Source organism: Arctopsyche grandis, chromosome 12 (genome assembly GCF_051622035.1).
Source record: "Arctopsyche grandis isolate Sample6627 chromosome 12, ASM5162203v2, whole genome shotgun sequence".
NCBI classification, from domain to species: Eukaryota; Metazoa; Arthropoda; class Insecta; order Trichoptera; family Hydropsychidae; genus Arctopsyche; species Arctopsyche grandis.
In genome coordinates, this window is record NC_135366.1 from 20788673 (window position 1) to 20809165 (window position 20493).

General features: G+C 32.5%; 2 protein-coding genes and 3 pseudogenes across 4 annotated transcripts in view; 2 read left to right on the forward strand and 3 right to left on the reverse strand.

Moving 5' to 3' along the window:
• Positions 1–10368, forward strand: part of Hnf4 (Hepatocyte nuclear factor 4) — a 69196-nt gene extending 58828 nt beyond the window's left edge. Inside the window, exons 3-9 of one of the 2 annotated variants that reach the window (XM_077443386.1) lie at positions 2958–3052; positions 4489–4622; positions 4708–4857; positions 4929–5049; positions 7362–7499; positions 7577–7828; positions 9896–10172. In XM_077443386.1, the coding sequence (XP_077299512.1) occupies positions 2958–3052; positions 4489–4622; positions 4708–4857; positions 4929–5049; positions 7362–7499; positions 7577–7828; positions 9896–10164 (1159 nt within the window). In that variant the 3' untranslated portion in view covers positions 10165–10172. Of the gene's footprint in view, positions 1–2957; positions 3053–4488; positions 4623–4707; positions 4858–4928; positions 5050–7343; positions 7500–7576; positions 7829–9895 lie in introns of both variants that reach the window. The other variant, XM_077443387.1, reaches the window with a different exon arrangement.
• A 2085-nt stretch (positions 10369–12453) lies between these two features.
• On the reverse strand, positions 12454–13152 carry LOC143920505 (heat shock protein 26-like). The gene has a single exon (XM_077443388.1). It carries the CDS (start codon positions 13090–13092, stop codon positions 12610–12612), a length of 483 nt encoding a protein of 160 aa, XP_077299514.1. The 5' UTR covers positions 13093–13152; the 3' UTR covers positions 12454–12609.
• A 2118-nt stretch (positions 13153–15270) lies between these two features.
• LOC143920062 (protein lethal(2)essential for life pseudogene) lies at positions 15271–15960 on the reverse strand (annotated as a pseudogene).
• Positions 15961–17090: 1130 nt separating this feature from the next.
• On the reverse strand, positions 17091–17735 carry LOC143920065 (protein lethal(2)essential for life pseudogene; annotated as a pseudogene). Its single transcript, XR_013261306.1, has one exon. The product of XR_013261306.1 is annotated as a protein lethal(2)essential for life pseudogene (transcript).
• A 1693-nt stretch (positions 17736–19428) lies between these two features.
• On the forward strand, positions 19429–20081 carry LOC143919609 (protein lethal(2)essential for life pseudogene; annotated as a pseudogene).
• The last annotated feature ends 412 nt before the right edge of the window (positions 20082–20493 follow it).

Below are 20493 nucleotides of genomic sequence, written 5' to 3' on the forward strand. Positions count from 1 at the left end.
ATATCCTGGAATCGTATATATGTAACAGTGAATGTGTATTCCCCAGTGAAAGTATAATTTCACTAGTAGTAGTATATTTTCACCTACTCAGTCGATGAAAGCATATCATACAATAGGGTTATAAATACAATACGACGTGTTATCTATTATAGTAATATTCCCGGTGGCAGATTCATAAATATTTTATTATATTCCTACGGAACAAGTGTTCGACATACTCCTGGAGACTCAGTTAGCAATTGATCACAGAAGGCGTGACTGTATTAAGAAATAAATACAAAAGAAGAATAAAAATATAGCTTAACTAGAGATACAAATATTCATCAACTCATTTTATTTTATTTTACATAGATATATTACAGGAAGGCCTGACAGGTAGACCCCAACGCGCCTTCCTAGACAATTAATTATAAACTTTGTAGCATTTTTATTACATAAATCACTGTATTTCGAGAGGCTGAAGAACACGAAATTAACAATTAATTAATTAATAAATCCATTGAGACATCTATGGATTTAGACTTGTACATAAATCAAATTCAGATATTTGTAACAGCAGGTAGGATGATTTTTGCCAATTTGAGGAACCGTTTCAATGAAAATCAGATAAATTGGCAATCTCTGATAAGAAACGATCGACTTGGAGTCACAAATATCCAAGTCTAACCAGCAGTATTAAAGATTAGCACGGGATCGAATCCAGTAATCTCTCGGTGCTAAACATAAAGGCAACCACTGAGCCATAATGCTGGCTCATGTGAGTCTTATCTTTAAAAAAACTTCATTTATTGTTACTACGTACATAGATAAAGTAAAAAGTTGTGGTTAAACCGATGGTTTTTCCTCATTTTAATATGAAGTCCCTAAAATGTCTGCGGGAGTATACTTTCACTGCTAGTATGCAATCACTGTAACATGTATATGTATTTCATTTGTAAATATAAATAAAAAAAACACTACATTAATTTATGTACATATGTACATAAAAAATAGTATAGGTATATTTAAGTTGACACAGTAATTGAGGACGTAATAGAAATTAATGAAAAAAATACTCAATATGTTTCTAAAATATCTAATTGCGACTTTTCTTTTTCGCATTTCGAATACAAATTCTGCAACATTTGGGTTAATGCCATCTTTCTTCTGTGCATTTTTTTTATATGAATTTTGGCTTCCTTTTAATATAAATCAAATTTTAATATAGATCATTTGTTTTAAATGTTTCTTTTTTATTTATTACTAGTTGCTTTACCCGGCTTCGCTCAGTATTTTTAATATAAACAGCTTAAACATGACGAATCTAATAGTAAATATTAAATTGTTTTTCTATTAAATTTATTTGAATCGAAAAAAAATAATATTCAACCAATTGAAATGTTGTTGTCTTTGAAACTTTGTTTTGTTTACGAAGTTCCCAACCAAAGATACTTACATATTACATACTTACATACAAAATCTCTTTCGAAATTATATATTATATTTTTAATTTAACATGTGTGCAAAAAGATTCTTTATTCAACATATTAATTGAACTTTTAAAACTTACTCATTTGAAAATATTCAGAAAGCTTACAAACAGGGGCGTCATTTCAGCTTTTCCAAGGGGGAGGGGGGGCAAAAATTTTTAGCAGTAAGAAATAACTTTCTAGAAGGGGGGGGGGTGTATTATATTAAAAAAATAAGTGCATATGAATTTTAAGTATTTATTTTAATTTTTTTTTTATTAGTAATAGAAAGGCAATCCTATTCAACAATTTGTTTCGTAGAATAAACGAGTTTTACAAATATCTTTCAAAGCAAAACAAAATATATTTGGGAGTTTTTTCAAAATACATTTTTTTTCTGGGTAAAATCGATATGTTTATACCTGACAGTGTTCTAAAGAATTTAAATATTCTATTTTTGTTGGTTTAGTATTTTAATTCGAATTCATAATAATACATTAAACAACATGGATAGTCCCGTTCAAATTTAGGGAGGGGGTAGCTACCCGGGTGACCATGAAAAAGTCGAAAATATTCGTTTATCATGCATACATATGAAAAACGGTTATTATACATATATATCAGTGGCGTAAAAGTATATCTCCCCCCGTCGTACATCGTCACTTAATTTGCGCGAGCAGGATACAACAGGAACAAGAGGAACAGGCTTTTCTTCCCGTTTTATCCTGCGCGCGCACATTAAACAAGGCTGTATGACAAAAAGAGAGATAATTTCATCGCATGCCACTGATATATATATATATATATATATATATATATATATATATATATATATATATATATATATATATATATATATATATATTATATATTATATATACATAGTACCATTTACCATGCACCTTTTTTTTTGATCTTTCGACTTAAGATCTTTCGATTTTCGATATTTGCTTTTTCGACCATTTCACTTTCGGTCCCGTGAATTAGACCCTGGCAAACCCCCCCCTCCCAAATGACGCCCCTGCTTACAAGCTTTTTTATTTATCAAATTATCATTTTTCTAAAGACTTATGCATAATATGTTTATAAAAAAGCGGTGAAACTATAATAGATGTTAATGTGACTTTTCCAATCAGGAAAAACGTGACCTTGAACGTGCTTTAAAAACCATTGACGCAGGGCATACGTTCGTAGTCGGAGCTTGGAATAATCACTCATTAGAATCAATTACGGTTGTGTCGTTTAAGCGAAACCAAATTAACATTAATTACCTGTTGGTACGGTTGCATATATTTATTGCGAGAACGGCCCGAGATGTAGGAGTGGCGGACTTAAACGCCGTCGATATATGTGTGCAAGTGTGTTGCAACTGTCGCAATTGTCGCCATTATTATTATTGGGTATTTGCTTTTGAACTCTACCTGGGGGATGTCAAGGCGCTTAGGCCAGATATGATAAATAAACTAAACGTAATTACCGTTCGCTAATCACTATTGTGCGGGGTTGCAGGTTCAGTCGTAATTGTGTCGTGGACAAGGACAAAAGAAATCAGTGCCGCTATTGCCGACTCAGAAAATGCTTCAAGGCGGGCATGAAGAAAGAAGGTTTGTTTGTTTACATTATACATACATACATATATATATATATATATTTTACTTCACGATTTCGTATTGAAGAATTATATTCTACCATTGTAATGTGTGTAATACGACAGATAAGACTTGTCGACGCATCGTTGACAATTTATGTTCCGAGAGGAGTTTTTGTGGTGTGTGTTTATTTTTAAATCTTTTGAGAGTTGCAAATGATGATGTCTTCAAAATTAATTTTTTTTTAACGTTGGGTGTAAAAAATCTCAATAACATATGTATGTACTCTCCTACTATGTATATATAAATAACGTTTAAAGTTAAATAATCACATCTCTCGTTTTCCTCTATTATGCTGTGTAATTATCGTACCTTGAAAAGTATTATTTGTATATTTTCATAGTTTTGCGACAAATGACAGCTTATTCTTATATCACTAAAATTATACGCACGCTTATGTATGTATATGAGCCGTCATAATTGAAAATGACATATGTAAGTTCACTTTTCTTCATTTCGGCAAATATTTCGAAAAACATTTAATATAATGTTTTGCGTTTAACAATGTTTAAGAATAATGGTGGCCTGTAATACGTTTGTTCTGCTTTTCTGAGATTCTGGACATATCAAATTAAAAGTAGTGACAAAAAATAGTGTTTTTGGAACTAAAAATTGGGCTTCCGATACTTTCAAATATAATGGCTCATATGTATATAGATATGTAGATTTTTGATATCTTGATTATCATTTTTTTTTTGTCTAGTAGTTTTCAATATTTTAAATGTATAAGAAAGAAATACGTTTATTTTTTTTTGTATGGAGAAAATACGCCCCTTTTATCAATGCTGATGATGATAATATACGTATGTAGAATTTTGATATCTTGATTATCATATTTTTTTGTCTAGTATTTGTCAATATTTTAAATGTTTAAGAAACAAATACGTTTATTTTGAAACAGCATTTATTTATCAATATGTAAAAATCTTATATATTTGTGGAGACTTTTTTTGTATGGAGAAAATACATATGTACATATAATATGTATGTAGATTTTTGATATCTTGATTTTCATTTTTTTTTTGTCCAGTATTTGTCACTATTTTAAATGTAAATATAAGAAACAAATAAGTTTACTTTGAATTAGCGTTTATTAATATTTAAAAATCTTGTATATTTGAGACATTTTTTGTATGGAGAAAATACGCCCCTTTTATCAATGCGCATTTTGAAATAAAAACACTGTACGTCAACAATCGTTAATTTAAAATAAATCAGTGATAATCAGGATGTATATATTTACGCCAAATTATTGAGCGAAATCTGTGTCACTAATTGGCAAGGTACTTTTTTAATAGGCTAAAAAATGATGTTAACAAGGTCATTCATTCAAATTGTAATTCTGAAAGCTTTTGAATCGAAAAATAATGCTATTTACATTTGTTTTATAGCTGTTCAAAATGAACGAGATAGAATTAGCTGTAGAAGGCCTAGTTATGATGAACCGGCTCAGGGGAATGGGCTGTCCGTGGTGTCGCTGCTCAACGCCGATATGCTTTCTAGGAAAGTCGTGGACACTTTGGAAGTAAGCTTTGATATGTTTGTTTGTTGCGTTCGTCTTATCTTAATCGAAGCTTAAGTTTTTAATGTATTTTCACTGTGTATTGTAGCAGATGGGATCTGCGTCGGATTGCGATCTCGCCGGCAAGCAGTTGGCCAACATCAACGACGTGTGTAATTCGATGAAACAACAACTGTTGATCTTGGTCGAATGGGCGAAATACATACCCGCTTTCACCGAGTTGGAGCTAGACGATCAGGTAATAAGCTCGGTGAAAATTAGATTGCTCACATGGTGAGTTCGTATTTATAAATTATGTTTCGCTTTCAGGTTGCTCTGTTGCGAGCTCACGCCGGAGAACATTTACTTTTAGGTTTGGCTCGGAGGTCGATGCATTTGAAAGATATTCTGCTGCTTGGGAACAATTGCATTATAACAAAACACAACGCAGGTACTTGGCCGATTTTTATCCATTATATTATTGATTTTATTAAGTAGTATTTGGAGGTGATGGTGAGAATCGTAGGGTTCTTGTTAGTAAGTAGCATGTGCACAATAATTAACACAACCGCTTTCTACTTTTTGGTTATTAGTATAATCGAATCTTTGAAAGCTTTGAAGATTTATTATTATTTACATTGTAACGTATGAAAATAGGCAAATGCATGCTTGTTTTGAAGCAGAATTATTATTGAATCATCCAAAATTTTTGATAGAGTAATGGTAGAGCAATGTCTCACGTGCGATTCGCACTCGTGTTGCCAAGTGCTATGTAGATGTTCTATTCTTAGAGTATTTTTGGTCAGAGCATAGTGAACCCAAACTGAATCTAATCTAGTGAAAATAAATACAATTTTTTAAAACAAATTCTTATTGCTTTACAAATGTATATTAAATCAATGTTAGTCATATGAAAATGTTGACAAAATTCAGTTGTTAAGGCAACGATTTATTGTTTACAAATTGCTTATAAAAATGAAACACTTGGTAATAAGAAGATTAAAGCTCTATTCATACTAACAAAGCACATACAGCGGTACGAAAAGTATTCTTTGGTACATTTTATATGAATACATTCATGTAACAGCAGTAGCCGACAAAATCTATTCATACTATACAGCAATACATGTCACCGTAACGTATCGGGGTAAACTGATTTTCTTTGGCCACTTTAGAAATAGTGACGTGACGTCACAATAGCGAGTGCACGCGTACTAAGGAAAATGCGCATGTCCATATGGGCGAAAATACCAAATTCAGAAAATACCAATTTCAATCAAACCGAATTCGGGTATAGTTGCACGGGCAGAATGCATATGTTTAGGAGGTCGCACGTCTATGCATATCCATATGCAACCGACAATTTTCTCCTACATTTCTTCAAATAAGGGATTCACCGTTATAATACAAATACAAGGATAAAATATCACCGAAAACATTCCAGGGGGTGATTTTTGGGACTGTATACCATGTACATATATGGGTTAGCCTTGCACTAGGCCAAAACTTGGCTGAACATGCCAAAACGTGCGTTGCTGTATAGTATGAATAAAAACTGTCGTTTACGTGAGCTGCTGTGCTGTAGCGGTGAACTACTGGATAGTATGAATAGACCTTGGAGCAACATTTTTGCATGTAAATTTAACCACAATGATTTATATATATGTATATACAGAGCCGGCTCATGGATTTTTGCGCCTAAAAATTATTCAAATACACAATAAAATAAAATAAATAAATGCAATAATAAATAAAAATGCACAAAATATACACAAAAGAAATTAGAGAGCTAAGAAAACTTTATAAATTTGTAAAATTATAAAATTTACAAAAGTTTTTAAATTCCGGTAAAATGAATTCGACTTTTATCAGATCGTTATTCCATATAAGGCGAAAACATGACGGTTTATGAGAATTTTTGTGCATTAATGTTTCGTTTTTCAACAATTTTCGAAATATTTCAGGCGCCTTTTCTTATACGGCGCCTGTGTATGCCTAACACTTCGCACACGCCATGAGCTGGCTCTGTATATATGTATAATATATAAATATGTATATATTGAATAAAATGGTGATCCTCTCTGCCTTGGGGGTATTATCTGAGGTTACCGATGGGCACTAATGATAAACACTGATCTAATGATTTAAATAATAATTTATAACCAATTAAATTCCTGACAAATTCAAGGTAAACTTTTCTTTAGTTACATAGAATAAAAATACAACTGGGAAAAATATATAAACCTGCGTCATGTTAATCATGTTCTACTTGTTTTAAATCAAACTGAATACATTTATGAAACACATCCAACTACCGGATTGGCCGTGTTATTATTTTTAATATGAAAAGTCAAAAGTGAATAACAAATAAGTGCACACAAATCATCTCACATCACATTGAAGTAATTAATAAAAAAGGTGAATTTGGTTTACATATCATTCATTTTCACTTAAAAATTATTTCGTATAATATCAGATTACGTTACAAGATTCCCCAACTACAATATGATATTGTTTCAGGTTATGGGATTACTATTTTGTTATTTATTTTTTTTTTGGAATGTTATGAACCTGATTTTTTATTTATTTTAATTTCTACCGTCGCATCGGCTTTGAGGTTTTGGTTTGTGCTTTTATTAATGAAAATTTTTGCGAGTGTGTTGGGAACATGATTTATTGAAGCATATTTAAATATTGCAAAGCCCAGTTTGAATCGTTTGTTGTAATTTGTTTGGCAACACGTAGTGGCCATGTGTTTTCCAGACTCCAGAGTGGCTCCGGACCTCGACATCAGTCTAGTCGGATCCAGGATCATGGACGAGCTCGTTAAGCCGATGACCGAAGTCCAAATCGACGACACAGAGTTTGCTTGCCTGAAAGCAATAGTATTCTTCGATCCCAGTGAGCATTATGTTCTAAACTTTACATATTAAATATTCGTTTATTTTATTTCATCGGGTGTTTGTTTTCGATTTCAGATGCAAAGGGTCTTTCACAGCCGCAACGCATCAAACAATTACGGTATCAGATCCAAATCAATCTCGAGGATTACATCAGCGATAGACAGTACGATCAGCGCGGTCGCTTCGGTGAAATACTTCTGACATTGCCGGCCTTACAAAGCATAACATGGCAGATGATAGAACAAATTCAATTTGCGAAACTCTTCGGAGTGGCACACATTGATAATCTGTTGCAAGAAATGTTGCTTGGAGGTTCGCCTATTTTGTGTAATTACAATTTTTCAATATTTCATAATCATATAACTATCGATGTAAAACGTGTAAATGGGCGCGTGAACTTGTCCAATTCATTTTTCAAAAAATATTAAATTTTTAAACTTTTAAAGATAACCCAAACCTGGATGACTAAAGCGACAGTTCCATGTTTTATCTTAAAAACAATCATATGTTCTCAAAATAGACTATTGAAAAACACGATTTTGTATACTTAGGCGAAAACACACTGAGTGGTATGGGACGTCATGCATCCTTGGCTTCCCGCTGTGACCGTAAACAGTGGATGTTCCCCAAACCGAATTCGAGTGTAGTTGCATGTGCAGAATGCATATGTTTGGGAGGTCGCATGTGTGTGCATATCCATATGCAACCGACAAGTTTCTCCTACATTTCTTCAAATATCGGATTTACAACTATCGATCACTGTCAAGCAAGGATAAAGTATCACTGAAAACACTCTCGGGGGTGATTTTTGGGAATGTGTGCCATGTATATGGCCTAGAGGTGCTGCGTTTTAAAGTATCTAAAAAGAAACACGTACCACGTGTACCACTCAGTGTGTTTTCGCCCTTACTTCATCGTCTTTGGCTTCGTCTATTATTTCTTAAGCAATCCACTTGGACCACTATAAGAACATGTGCATTCAAAAAAGTTTTTTAATGTGATATAACATTGTCGTGTTTGTTTAAAATACCTAGATTAGATTAGGTACATTATTACGAATCATAAATACATACGTTCAGAAGTCAATGTATGTTTTGATCAGTGACGTCGATTAAACTTCAGAAAAAAAACAATGTAACACGGCGGTTAAGTGGTTAAACATCAGAAAAAAATTTTAGAGACTAGTAGGTGCGGATGGTAAGTAATGCCCGGGGCCAACTATTCGATTGTATGCTCCTGCAAAAAATATATAATTTGTTGAAATAAAAGTTAAAATTTGAATAGATTCTTCTTAACACGATGGCGGCCGCTGACTCATATTTGTATCATGCTGGGTGCAAAACGCTTAGTGGCCGCTAGTACATATGTACATATATGATTTACGACTGCGCGAACTGTATCAGTCCGCTGATATATTTTTGTATCACGCATGCGTCAATCGTTTTTGGCCGATGATACAATTTTGTATCACGTTTTCGTCATAAACGATATGTATCAGCAGACTGAAAAATATATTTTGCACGAAAAATATATTCGCGCAGTCGTGAATCGTATATGTATCAGCGGCCACTAAGCGCTGTGCACCCAACATGATACAAATATGAGTCAGCGGCCACCATATTGTTAAAATGCAATTGCGAGAGAAATACATAATTTGGCGCCACAGGTGAAATTGTTTTTCATTTATATTGAAATATTTTCTAATTTATATCTGCAATAAATCAGAAAATCCGCACTTTTATTTAATTTTTGATTTGATCCCCCCCGAATTGGATGCCCGGGGCCATCACACCGTTTTATATCGGCATTTAAAAATATGTACAAATATAACTATGCGTTAAATGAATTCTTCGAATTTCGGTCATAACTCTCTTTTTTTATATTTTATTGTTATGATTTTCTCTGAAATCAGCCCATCCCCCTTCCCCCCTAGGCAAGTCTGTATATGTATGTATATGAAGAGCGTTCAAAAAGTTCCTAGAAAGTGTAAAAAATGTACCAAATTCATGTTTATAAGTACAAAGATAATTTCAAAGTAGCATAAAATCATGCGTGAGTATCAGATATAGCACTATAGCAATATCTAATGAAACAAACCTCACGATACCGTTGATTAAATATAAAAAAAATAGCATTTTACTTAAGAATAAGAACTTTTTTGAAAGCCAAGCTCGCGCACGTCACTAAAATCACGATCACGGAATACATATCTGGCACTCCAGTTCTCGTTAGTACAATATTTCGCATGGGTAGCTTTCGGTTGATGGAGTTTTTGGGTGCCAGATGTTCCGTGATCTGTATTTCTCGTGATTCACATGAAGTCAATATAAAGTTGTGTATGTATGTATGTATGTATATTATTTCAGTAACATGTTGAATGAATTTTTATTTCAGGTGCTTCGTCGGACGGTAACGCAAACACCAACGGAGCTGAAAATTCAGCATCGGCCAGTACGCCCACGCTGAACGTGAACGGCATGTCCACAGATCCATCATCACCAGTTCCGATGTATTCGACTCAACATTCCCCGCAATCGGGCGGATCGATCAATTCGCCGCCACCTTCGTATCTTCCCTCGTCACCGCAGATGCAAATGTCGCTCACAGCCCTGTCAGACACTTATACCATGTCCTTCAAACAAGAACCGGAATCGACGTTTTAGAAATTTTCACACGAACTTGACAACGTATAATAAAATGGTGCTCAATTTAGAAAGACAAACGCGTATGTTCATACTATATATGTATGTTATGAATTTTAATTTTCTTTTTAAATGATGTAAAATTTTTAGTTTTATGTTAGTTTTGATATAATACATACACATATGTATGTATAATATATGAAGAGAAAAATTAATATAATGACCTATGTATGAATATTGATTGTATTTTGTATGAAAACTTTAACTATGGACCAATTAGTAGTTTAATGTGTTATTTATTAATCTATAAGATACAATTTTTATTTGAATTTTTTTTTAGTGTCTTTGTTATCAAAATTATCCTATTATTTTATTGATTGTGTTTATATGCGAATAATGTACACAAATTTAGACTTGTATACACTTGAAAGTATCGTCCGATACACGATATTGGCGTAGATCAATGTAGCCGACACACCACCACTCATCTTTTCATTGCCAGAAGGATGTAAATGTGATAAATAACGCAATTGATTGCTGAATATGTTAAGTTTCATTATTTGTTTATGTTTCATATGTGCTTTTTCGCATCAGTTTCATAAATTTTATTCGTTAAGTTTAGCATACATACATAGGTTGGGTGACTAGTTGTATTGGAAAGCCTGAAAGTGGATTTGTTATATTTTATTAATTGCGAATTTTTGTACACACACACACACACTGAAATGATTTGAATGTGTTCGAAATCATTTAATGTAAATCATATTGATGTGCCTTATATTTAGAAATTGAAAATTTTAATGTGTATTATAATGCGTGTATAGTATATATTATATTACGAATGAATTCGATGTCACATTTACATGAATTGAAATGCAATACAATGTCTGAATGAAGGCTTTGAGACTGAAGTAAATTGACTATATTTTAATACAACTTTACATCAATCAATATGATTCTAAATTTTGAAACTTTTATATGATAATTTTAAGCAAATTGTTTTTAATGGATTATTTGTTATTGTTTTTATTCGATGTTGAATAATTTTAACGTCAAATAAAAGAACATATTTACGTAATATTTTATCGTCTAGCTTAACGTTACCGTAAACTGAAAAGAATTATATTTTGCTATAGTCAACGCAAATTTTGAATTTTTGACAGTGTGTCTTAAAAACGTCGAGTCGAATGTCAAAATAAAATTGTTATTATATTGTGCAGATTTTAAAATTCATCTTAAAAGAATTCGTTAACTCAATTCTACGATATTGTATCGAATTGATTATTTTTGTATAATATTTTGTAATATAATTAATTCAATTTGAAAATGTAAAAAGTTATTTATAATTTTTTTGTTTAATCTTGTGTAAGTTAAAAATTTATTTAGAGCATTTATCGTGCTGTTATATTTGTGTATTTTTGTTATCATTTTTTTAAATTATTTAAGAGTAATGATACGGCGTGTGTGTATTTTTCTATTGTGCTAGAACTTTCTAGTTTTAATTTTAAAATGTTCATGCGTTTGTATAGTTTGATCTTTCCCTTTCCAAATGATTTTTAATATGTTAATATTAATCATTTAAACCAAAATCTTACCTAAGAATTGTATCTAATTGTTAATTTTTCTTGACAAATGTTGTTTCGCATAATGTTCTTTTCTATTATGGTATTATTCCGATTATAATGGGTAATGAATTAAATGTACAAAAACAGCTACATTTTTTTAAAGATATAATTTACATTGTAATTATTGATATTATAATTTAATACTTCTCAAGCAATAATCTATTGATCTTTAGCTGTGAAAAGACATTACTCAGGAATCTAGTTAATCCCTTATTATTATTAAATAATACATATAATAATTTTATAAATCTTTTTCGCCGATGTTCCACAATTCACCGTTGTTATTGTTCCTCATTTACGTTATATTTTATAATGAATAGCATTTTGCTTTTATGATTTCTAAATTCTAGCGAGAGTATGACATTTGGATTGCATTAGTCGATGATTAATTTTCGAACAGTTTTGATATTGAATTTGATAAATATTAGTGTTTAAGGTAATTTGCATAAAGCGGTAAGAGCATAATATATGAACCGATGCAATCTGAATAGTTAACTTTGTTAGAAAATGTGACTTTTTCATGTTCACTTTGCAATTATGTTGCTCAAATGTATGTTGAACTTTCTAAATTAAATTTGTAACAGAAATATATTATTACGTTGTATTTAATTATCGTATTTTATTTTACATTTTACTTTTCTATAATAATGATAGTTAATTTTGTGAAATGAAATAAAAAGCAAATAAATTCCAAATGATTTCAATTATTTCCATTACAGAAAAGAAATTATTAACTATACATTTAATTCGTCGTTTACTTCACTCATACATTGACCTATTAAACATCTTTCATATACATTGCACCATTCTACATATATAATACACACTAAATACAACTTTGTTATTTTTTTATTATTTCACTTGATTTTTCTTCGACACTGATGGGTATTTCTCGTTCTTCAGATCCTGTGGATTTTGCTTTATTCGGAGCTGTGATTGTTAATATACCATTGCTAGACAGCGATGAAACAACATCTTCAGCTTCGTGACCTTCCGGTAAGCTGAAGGTCTTGATGAAGTGTCTTGTGATATGGCCCTTCTGTTCGCACTTTTCCTCGTGTTTACCTTCGACGATTATGTTGTGGTCTATCGTCTTGACAGTTATCTCTTTAGGGGCGAAGTTTTTTACATCCAGCGTCACTGTAAACGAATCCTTACTTCTGAGGTCTCTTTCGAACCAAGGGTCCTTCCATTCGATTTCAAACGATGGATGCGTTGGGAAAGCCGAATTGACGGCGGCTTCCATTTGTCGCATCATTTTAAGTTGATGCTCAATCCAAGAGGATGGTCGAAGACTCCTCAGCATCGTCGGGAACAGAGACATGATGATGATGATGAAATATCGCGCAACACTTGAACTTGGAGATAATAAGCTTGTCTTTCAAAATACGGAAAAGTGAGAGCTTCCTCAGACTTATATAGGGCTCTCCCCTCCCTAAAAAATATATACTAGAGTTTTCGCCAAATTTCCAGCAAAGTTTCGAACCACTCAAATACAATTCCTGTATATTTTGTACGAAAAATTAATATTTAATATTTTATTTGATTCGCTTCATATTTATTACATAAAAAAAAACAGTTGAATATCGATTGAAAAACATTTTTATTTCAAAATAAATTTTAGAATCTTTTTATTACTATTAATATAATTCAATAGATGTCACTATAAAGAAATGCACTACAAATTCAATTTTACTAGAATATTCTCCATGCGATAAGAAATCAAGTACATTAACCCAGCGGTTTCCAAACTGGGAGGCGCGGACTATTGCCAGGGGAGGCGCCAAAACTTTTTAATAAAAAAATAATTTTCATACCATAATATCTACAAATAAATAAAACTTCATATCGTAGCTTAACAATACAAATTCAATGCATGAATGTTTATTTTTATTTTTCTTTCATTTTTATATACACATTTAATTAGCAACCTTTCTCGAAGAAAACCAACATGAAGAGACATGAACTTGCCTATTTGGTTGAAATTTTTGGAAAATTGAACGGTTTAAATAAAGCAATGCAGGGATCACAAATACATCCACTTGTTCAAAAAGACAAAGTAAAAGCTTTCATTAAAAAGTTTAAGTTATGGAAATCAAATTTACAAAAGAATGAGTTGGATATGTTTTCACTTTCCAAAGATTTCTGGGCCACAGTCAATATTGAAGCAAGTAAAAATCTTTTTATTGACCACTTGGATGGTTCAGTGCTGCATTTTTCCAATTATTTCAAAGACCTTGATTTCTCAAAATTTTTGTGGATACAGAATCCATTTAACTACAATGAAGAAGACGAATTCGAGCTGACAACCATCGAAAAAGAAAAATTGATAGAATTATCATGCGATAGCTCACTAAAACAAAAGTTTCAAAATTAAACCATAATTAAAATTTGGATGAATCTTAGTGGATAGTATGAATCTTTGTATTTCAAAGCAATGCAAGTGCTTCTACCGTTTGTTACGTCTTATTTATTAGAAACGAGCTTTTCGGCACTAGCTGCAATGAAAACCAAATATCGAGCCAGGTTAATAGTCGAAAAGGAGTTACGAGTGGCACTCTCTATATTGCCCCCAAGATTTGATAAACTTTGTGGCAATAAACAACAACATCCTTCGCACTAAATTTTGATGTGTTAGACGTAGTTTAATTAGTAATTTAATATAAAAATAAATATAGATGTTCGTATAAATTTATGTTATAGCAAAACCTTTTTATTATTCTGTCTATTGTAGTGTTCAGTATTTTTTTTTAAATAAAGGTTTATTATTTAAAACGTGTCTATATTATTATAACTATTAAAAAATAAAAGGTAGGGAGGCGCGGAAAAAAAAATTTTTTTTAGGGAGGCGTAGTAGCATAAAGTTTGGAAACCGCTGCATTAACCAATACAAATACAAAATATTTGCAATACTCTTTTGAATTCCTGTAACAATTCAATCAATATATTACACATTTAAATCAATTTAACAAATCGTAAACTAATATATGATTAATGTAATAATTAAAATACATAAGTAAGTATGACAAATTATTGAAATAAAAATAAAATGATTTCTTTTCTATAGTTAATGAAATAATGAATACATTTTTGTATTCATTATTTCATACATTAATTGTTTCAAAAAATATAAATTGTCCGTTTTATATTTAATAATTATTATATATTATCATATGTAGATTAAGTAAGTATAAACTCCAGCACATGTATAAACTCCATTGTGTATTCATTTTTAATACCTACCCTTTTAATTCCTTATCAGAGATGTGTTGTCGATCACGTAGGCATTGCAACCTGATATACTATATTATATGTACATGAGTATATTCTATAAAATATATAATTCATGGAATTTATCATCGTAAACCGAAACTTTTAAGTTTATAATTTTATTTAATGTACATGAAATGGTGTCACTGTGTAAAAATAAGGTATTTAAATGAAAGGCAATAATTTTCAATCAGATTAACACCATTTTATTATAGAATTACATACAATATATGAGGAATGCAAACATTTGAATAGCTTAAAAATCCAGGCTATTCTATTACAAAATATTAATAAAAAAATATTATTGCTCCATTTTTTGTTCATCTCCACTTGCAGCTTTCTTAATGTTCTTGTGGGCAGGTCCAGTACTCGTAATCGGGACAACTCTTTCTCCTTCCTCCGCAGCAGGCTTTTGACGAGGTGCCATCACACTCAAGACTCCATCCGATGATAGGCTGGAGACCACTTCTTCCGGTTTATATCCTTCAGGAAGGTTATACTTGCGGACGAAGTGACGAGAAATGAAGCCATGCTCATCTTCCTTCTCTTCGTGTTTGGCCTCAATTACGATGTTACGTCCTGAAATTTTAACAGTAATCTCGTTGGGACCAAATTGCTGAACGTCGAGGCACACCTGGAACTTTTCCTTGTCGACGGTGATGCTGGAGCCGGAGTCGTGTCTGGAAGCCGAGTGGACCAGGGAGCGCCAAGGTCGATAGTAGTTGCGATTTCGCAGAGGATGAGCGGCCCAGGACGTGAGCAGATCCTCTGGATGCATACCATGGCCGAAATGCTGGTCCAGGAGACGGGAAGTGTTGTCGAAAAGCAGTGGAATCAAAGACATAGTGGCTGTTGAGACGGAACAAGCGAGCTACCCTTGCAACGACTGAAAGTGCACTGTAGTAGATAATGCACACTGACGGTCGATTGTGCAATGCTATGCAATCCCTACACATAACAAATTTAGTTATAAATTATAATTTGAAATTGTCAGGGTTTCGTGTGAACTTTAAGCAATTTTTTTTGCTAATATATAAATTATATAAGCTAGATAATAATCTATTACCCAAGTATTTTAATAATTACATAGTCAGGACTAGAGATTTGCATAGCTATAAAACTAGAAATAGGAATAAATTAACTATAGGACAAGTTAAGAAAGCAAGAACTGCAGGAGCTGTTTTCCACAGAGGTGTTCAAATATACAATGCCCTTCCTGAGAGCCTTAGGGGTGCTAATGCATACCTCTGTGGAAGATGACGTAATTCTATATGTATAATCTACATATATATATAAAAATTAATGTCTGTGTGTGTGTGTCTCGAATAGGCTGCTTAACCATGTCCGGGAAGATTACTGTGAAAAAAAAACGGGAAAAAACGGGAACGGAAACGGGAAAAACGGGAATGAGTGTCATTGCAACGCAATAATTTCAAATGATGGTTTTATTATAGTAACATATGTACATTTGTAGTTTAATATAGTGTGTATAGCCAAATATTTTTTTCTTAATTTGGCTTTATTAGTTTGGTTTACTGTCACGCGGAATGTCCAATAAAATAAAGTTATAAATAAAATAAAACTTCAGTGCATGTACATATACATAAACTGTACAAAAATTGGTTGCCGACCGCTGCGTCCTTCCTTTTTTTTCACCACTTCCCCGCTAGTTAAACCCCCCGCACCCCTCAGTTAATGGCGACAACATCTCCGACCAAAAATGTCCGTAAGGGCGCATCTATGTATTATATATCTATGGATTTACCTGTAAGGCCTTCCTGGTATATATGTAAAAAAATAAAAAACATAAAAATAAATACATATATACGAGGCGTCTAGAATATGCAACAGAGATGCAACATGTATGAGGGACTTCATTATTTGAGGTACGACCGAGATCAAGAACATTCACATATGTGACAATATTATATTTCAACTTCTATTGTTTCATTTTACTGTATTATATTTACTACAATACGGTATACTTTGTAATCTTATCAGTAAAAAAAAAAACAAAATAATACATTGATGTTTTTTTTATTTATTTAATAAAATTAGAAAAATTATTTATTTAAAAATCGGTCTCAATTACATATAAAATTATCTACTAATCCATGTGTTGTTCCTCGTTATTTTCTTCGACAATTCTTTCAGGATGAACCGGACCGGTAGGAGTTATATGAATCACCCTCTCACCTTGCTGAAGAGCTGGTGCTATTGGAGCCGAAATACTGAGCACTCCATCGGAAGACAGGTTCGAAATAACATCCTCAGTTTTATACCCTTCGGGTAGTACATACTTCCGAACAAAGTGGCGTGAAATAAAGCCATGCTCGTCTTGCTTCTCTTCATGTTTTCCCTCGACGACAATTTGGCGACCTACTGTCTTCACGGTGATCTCGTTCGGAGAAAATTGCTGTACGTCAAGACACACCTGGAACTTTTCCTTGTCTATGGTGATTTTAGAACCGGAGTCATTGCTTGAAGTAGAGTGCGCCAAGTTCCTCCACGGGCGGAAGTAGTTGTTTGTCATCGTCGGAGCCAAGGACATGGAAGTTAGCAGATCTTCAATGTCCATTCCATGGCCGAAGTGTTGGTCGAGCAATCTCGACGTGTTGTTGCAGATGTAAGGAAATAAAGCCATCTTTAAAAGATGTAGAGCTACTAATTTTCAGCGAAAACGTGTGTTTCACAACTAGTTTGGCTGAAATATGCCTGCAATTGCCAGAGGCGTTCGTATTTATATCACCTTCAATCGGTTGCCGAATTTTCTGGGCATTCTACCAATTCGATTCAAGTCCAAAAGGTGATAATGTTTATTTACAAAATATCGTGCTCACTATTCGTTTCTAATGATTTTTTCCGTGAAATTTTTGAAGCATTCCCAATAATTTTATTGTTAGCACATCACGTACTATTCTTTCAATGATGATTTATTTACATTGTGTGAAATGCTTAGCTTGCAGGTTTAAAATGACATCTATTCAACACAATCAAGCGCATTGTTATGCAAGTGCATACATATATCAATTTACGTCTTAGAAATAAATTTTATTTGTAGTCCCATCTATGCCACTTTATCGTTTTAGAAAAAGAAAAGTACATATTATCCAAATAAATAGTTTCAAATTGAAGAAAACTTATTGGAAATGAATTATTCTATATACGGATGCCCTAACATATAATAGCATAACCAGCAGCGTAGACTCGTGGTTAGCATATATGCTTTCGAACATAGTAGTTACGGGTTCGAGTCTCACTAGTTGCTACTAGCCAGACCTTGGTTTGTGACTCCAGGTCGATCGTTTCCTATCAGAGTTTACCAACAAACAAATTGGCAAGCTTTACCTACTTCTCGCGATTTTCGAGTTTTCAGCGTCTCGAATTTTGATGATTCGTATAAAAATGCTGCAAATTCCAATGTCCATAAATGTCTCACAGATTTCGAGTTTCTAAGCATCTTGAAATTTGACAATTTATATTAAAAAAATGCTCCAAAAATGTATGTTTATCAAAAAATTTGTCAAAATTTATCCATAGCCTCTATGATGCTTTGTTAAAAATTATTCTAAAAATTGTATATCGATGTTTGAAATCGGCCAGAAATACGCATGGAATTTAACTATTATGCCTAATTGGTATATAAAAGTATGTAAAAATAAAATAAAATACACACTCAAAACAAATACCTTATATAAACTATCAAAACTTTAAAAAAATCTTGTTGATAATGTTCCAAATTAAATTTGGCACCACTTACTTCCCTCCAATTGAATATAATTTTCCTATTTCCATTTTTCTATATTTTTATTTTCTCTATAATAAAAATAATATATACATATGTATTGCTATAATTCACATCATCAGAGCTGGTAATAAGGCAAGTAGTTGCACTCTCGAAGTATCTATGTAAATCGGATTAATGATCAGCTAAAAATAAACGTTCTAGATTTATTTTTAAGTGCAACTACGATAACTCGTCGATCTTACACTTATGTTAACATTGAAAGTTGATGATAAATATAAATGTGCTTGCACCTATAATTAAATTGAAAGCAATACTCTTCAATGATAAGTATGTAACGATAGCTGAATCAAATCGAGAAAGTTCGTGAAAATGTTCTCGAAGCTTAAAATTATTCTACATAGATGTCGGTAAAAGTATTATATATTATTTTATTTTTGTTTTTTAATAAAATTATAAATATATTTTTATACTTTAATTTATTATTGAATAGCTACTTTTCAGTTTGTTTGGTTGCACTTATTTTCAATCAAAGCTACAGAAGTTTCTAGAAAATGTACTAATAATTTAGAAGTTTCTAGCTATCAGCTCAGCAGCGTATATAAGGGCATTCGCAATTGGTTCGGCACCTCACTACGCATTGAGCAGAGGAGCTGAAAGCTTCTACGAGAAAACTCGAAGAGCATAAACTCAAACGACATGTCTCTGATCCCGCTGCTATTCCAAGGCCCTCCCAGACTCCTGGACCAGCATTTCGGCCACGGATTGGAACTGGACGACCTGATGACATCCATGGCAGTGTCTCCGATGATCTCCCGTCATTACATCAGCCCGTGGAGATCACTCGCCAGATCAGCATCTCATATCGACTCCGGCTCCAAAATAACCATCGACAAAGACAAATATCAAGTATGTCTGGACGTTCAGCAGTTTACTCCTGATGAGATAACCGTGAAAATCGTTGGCAGGATGATGATCATCGAAGGCAAGCACGAGGAAAAGGAAGACGAGCACGGTCTCATCTCTCGCCATTTCGTTCGCAAGTATCAGTTGCCTGAAGGATACAAATCCGAGGATGTCACATCCAGCTTGTCCTCGGATGGAGTCCTCAGTATCAGTGCGCCTAAACCACAGTATACTGCTGTAGAAGGAGAGCGAATTGTCAACATCACTCACACTGGATCGGCACACAAAAAAATTCAACCAAACCAACAACAAGAACAAAAAATGGAGTGATGAAATTATTTATATCATTCCTTACCAAATTTTTTATTTTTAATATTGCATTTATCACAAATGTCCGTTTCTATAATTTATGTCGTATTATTAATTTTAAATTGTAACATGTATTATTGATTTTATGTATAAAATAAATATATCATAGAAAAGCTTTTAACCTATGCTTATAACCAAATATATATTATATAATATAACCAAATTAAATTAAATTGTAAAATAGAAAATGATCAGTAGATCAGTAGCTATTAAAATAGATATAAGATGTATTGTGAACATAATTTCGTAATAATAAAAAGCATTTAAAAATTAATTAAAAAAAAGAAAAGCTTTCCATACTTTCATTGCCTAATGAACAAATGTACGCTTCACACATTCTGAAAGATATTTTGAACTCAAATAGTAATCACAGACTATTCTTGACCCAGTTTTAAAAGTGCTATCGGATCTCTTGGGTTGCATTATCGATTCGTC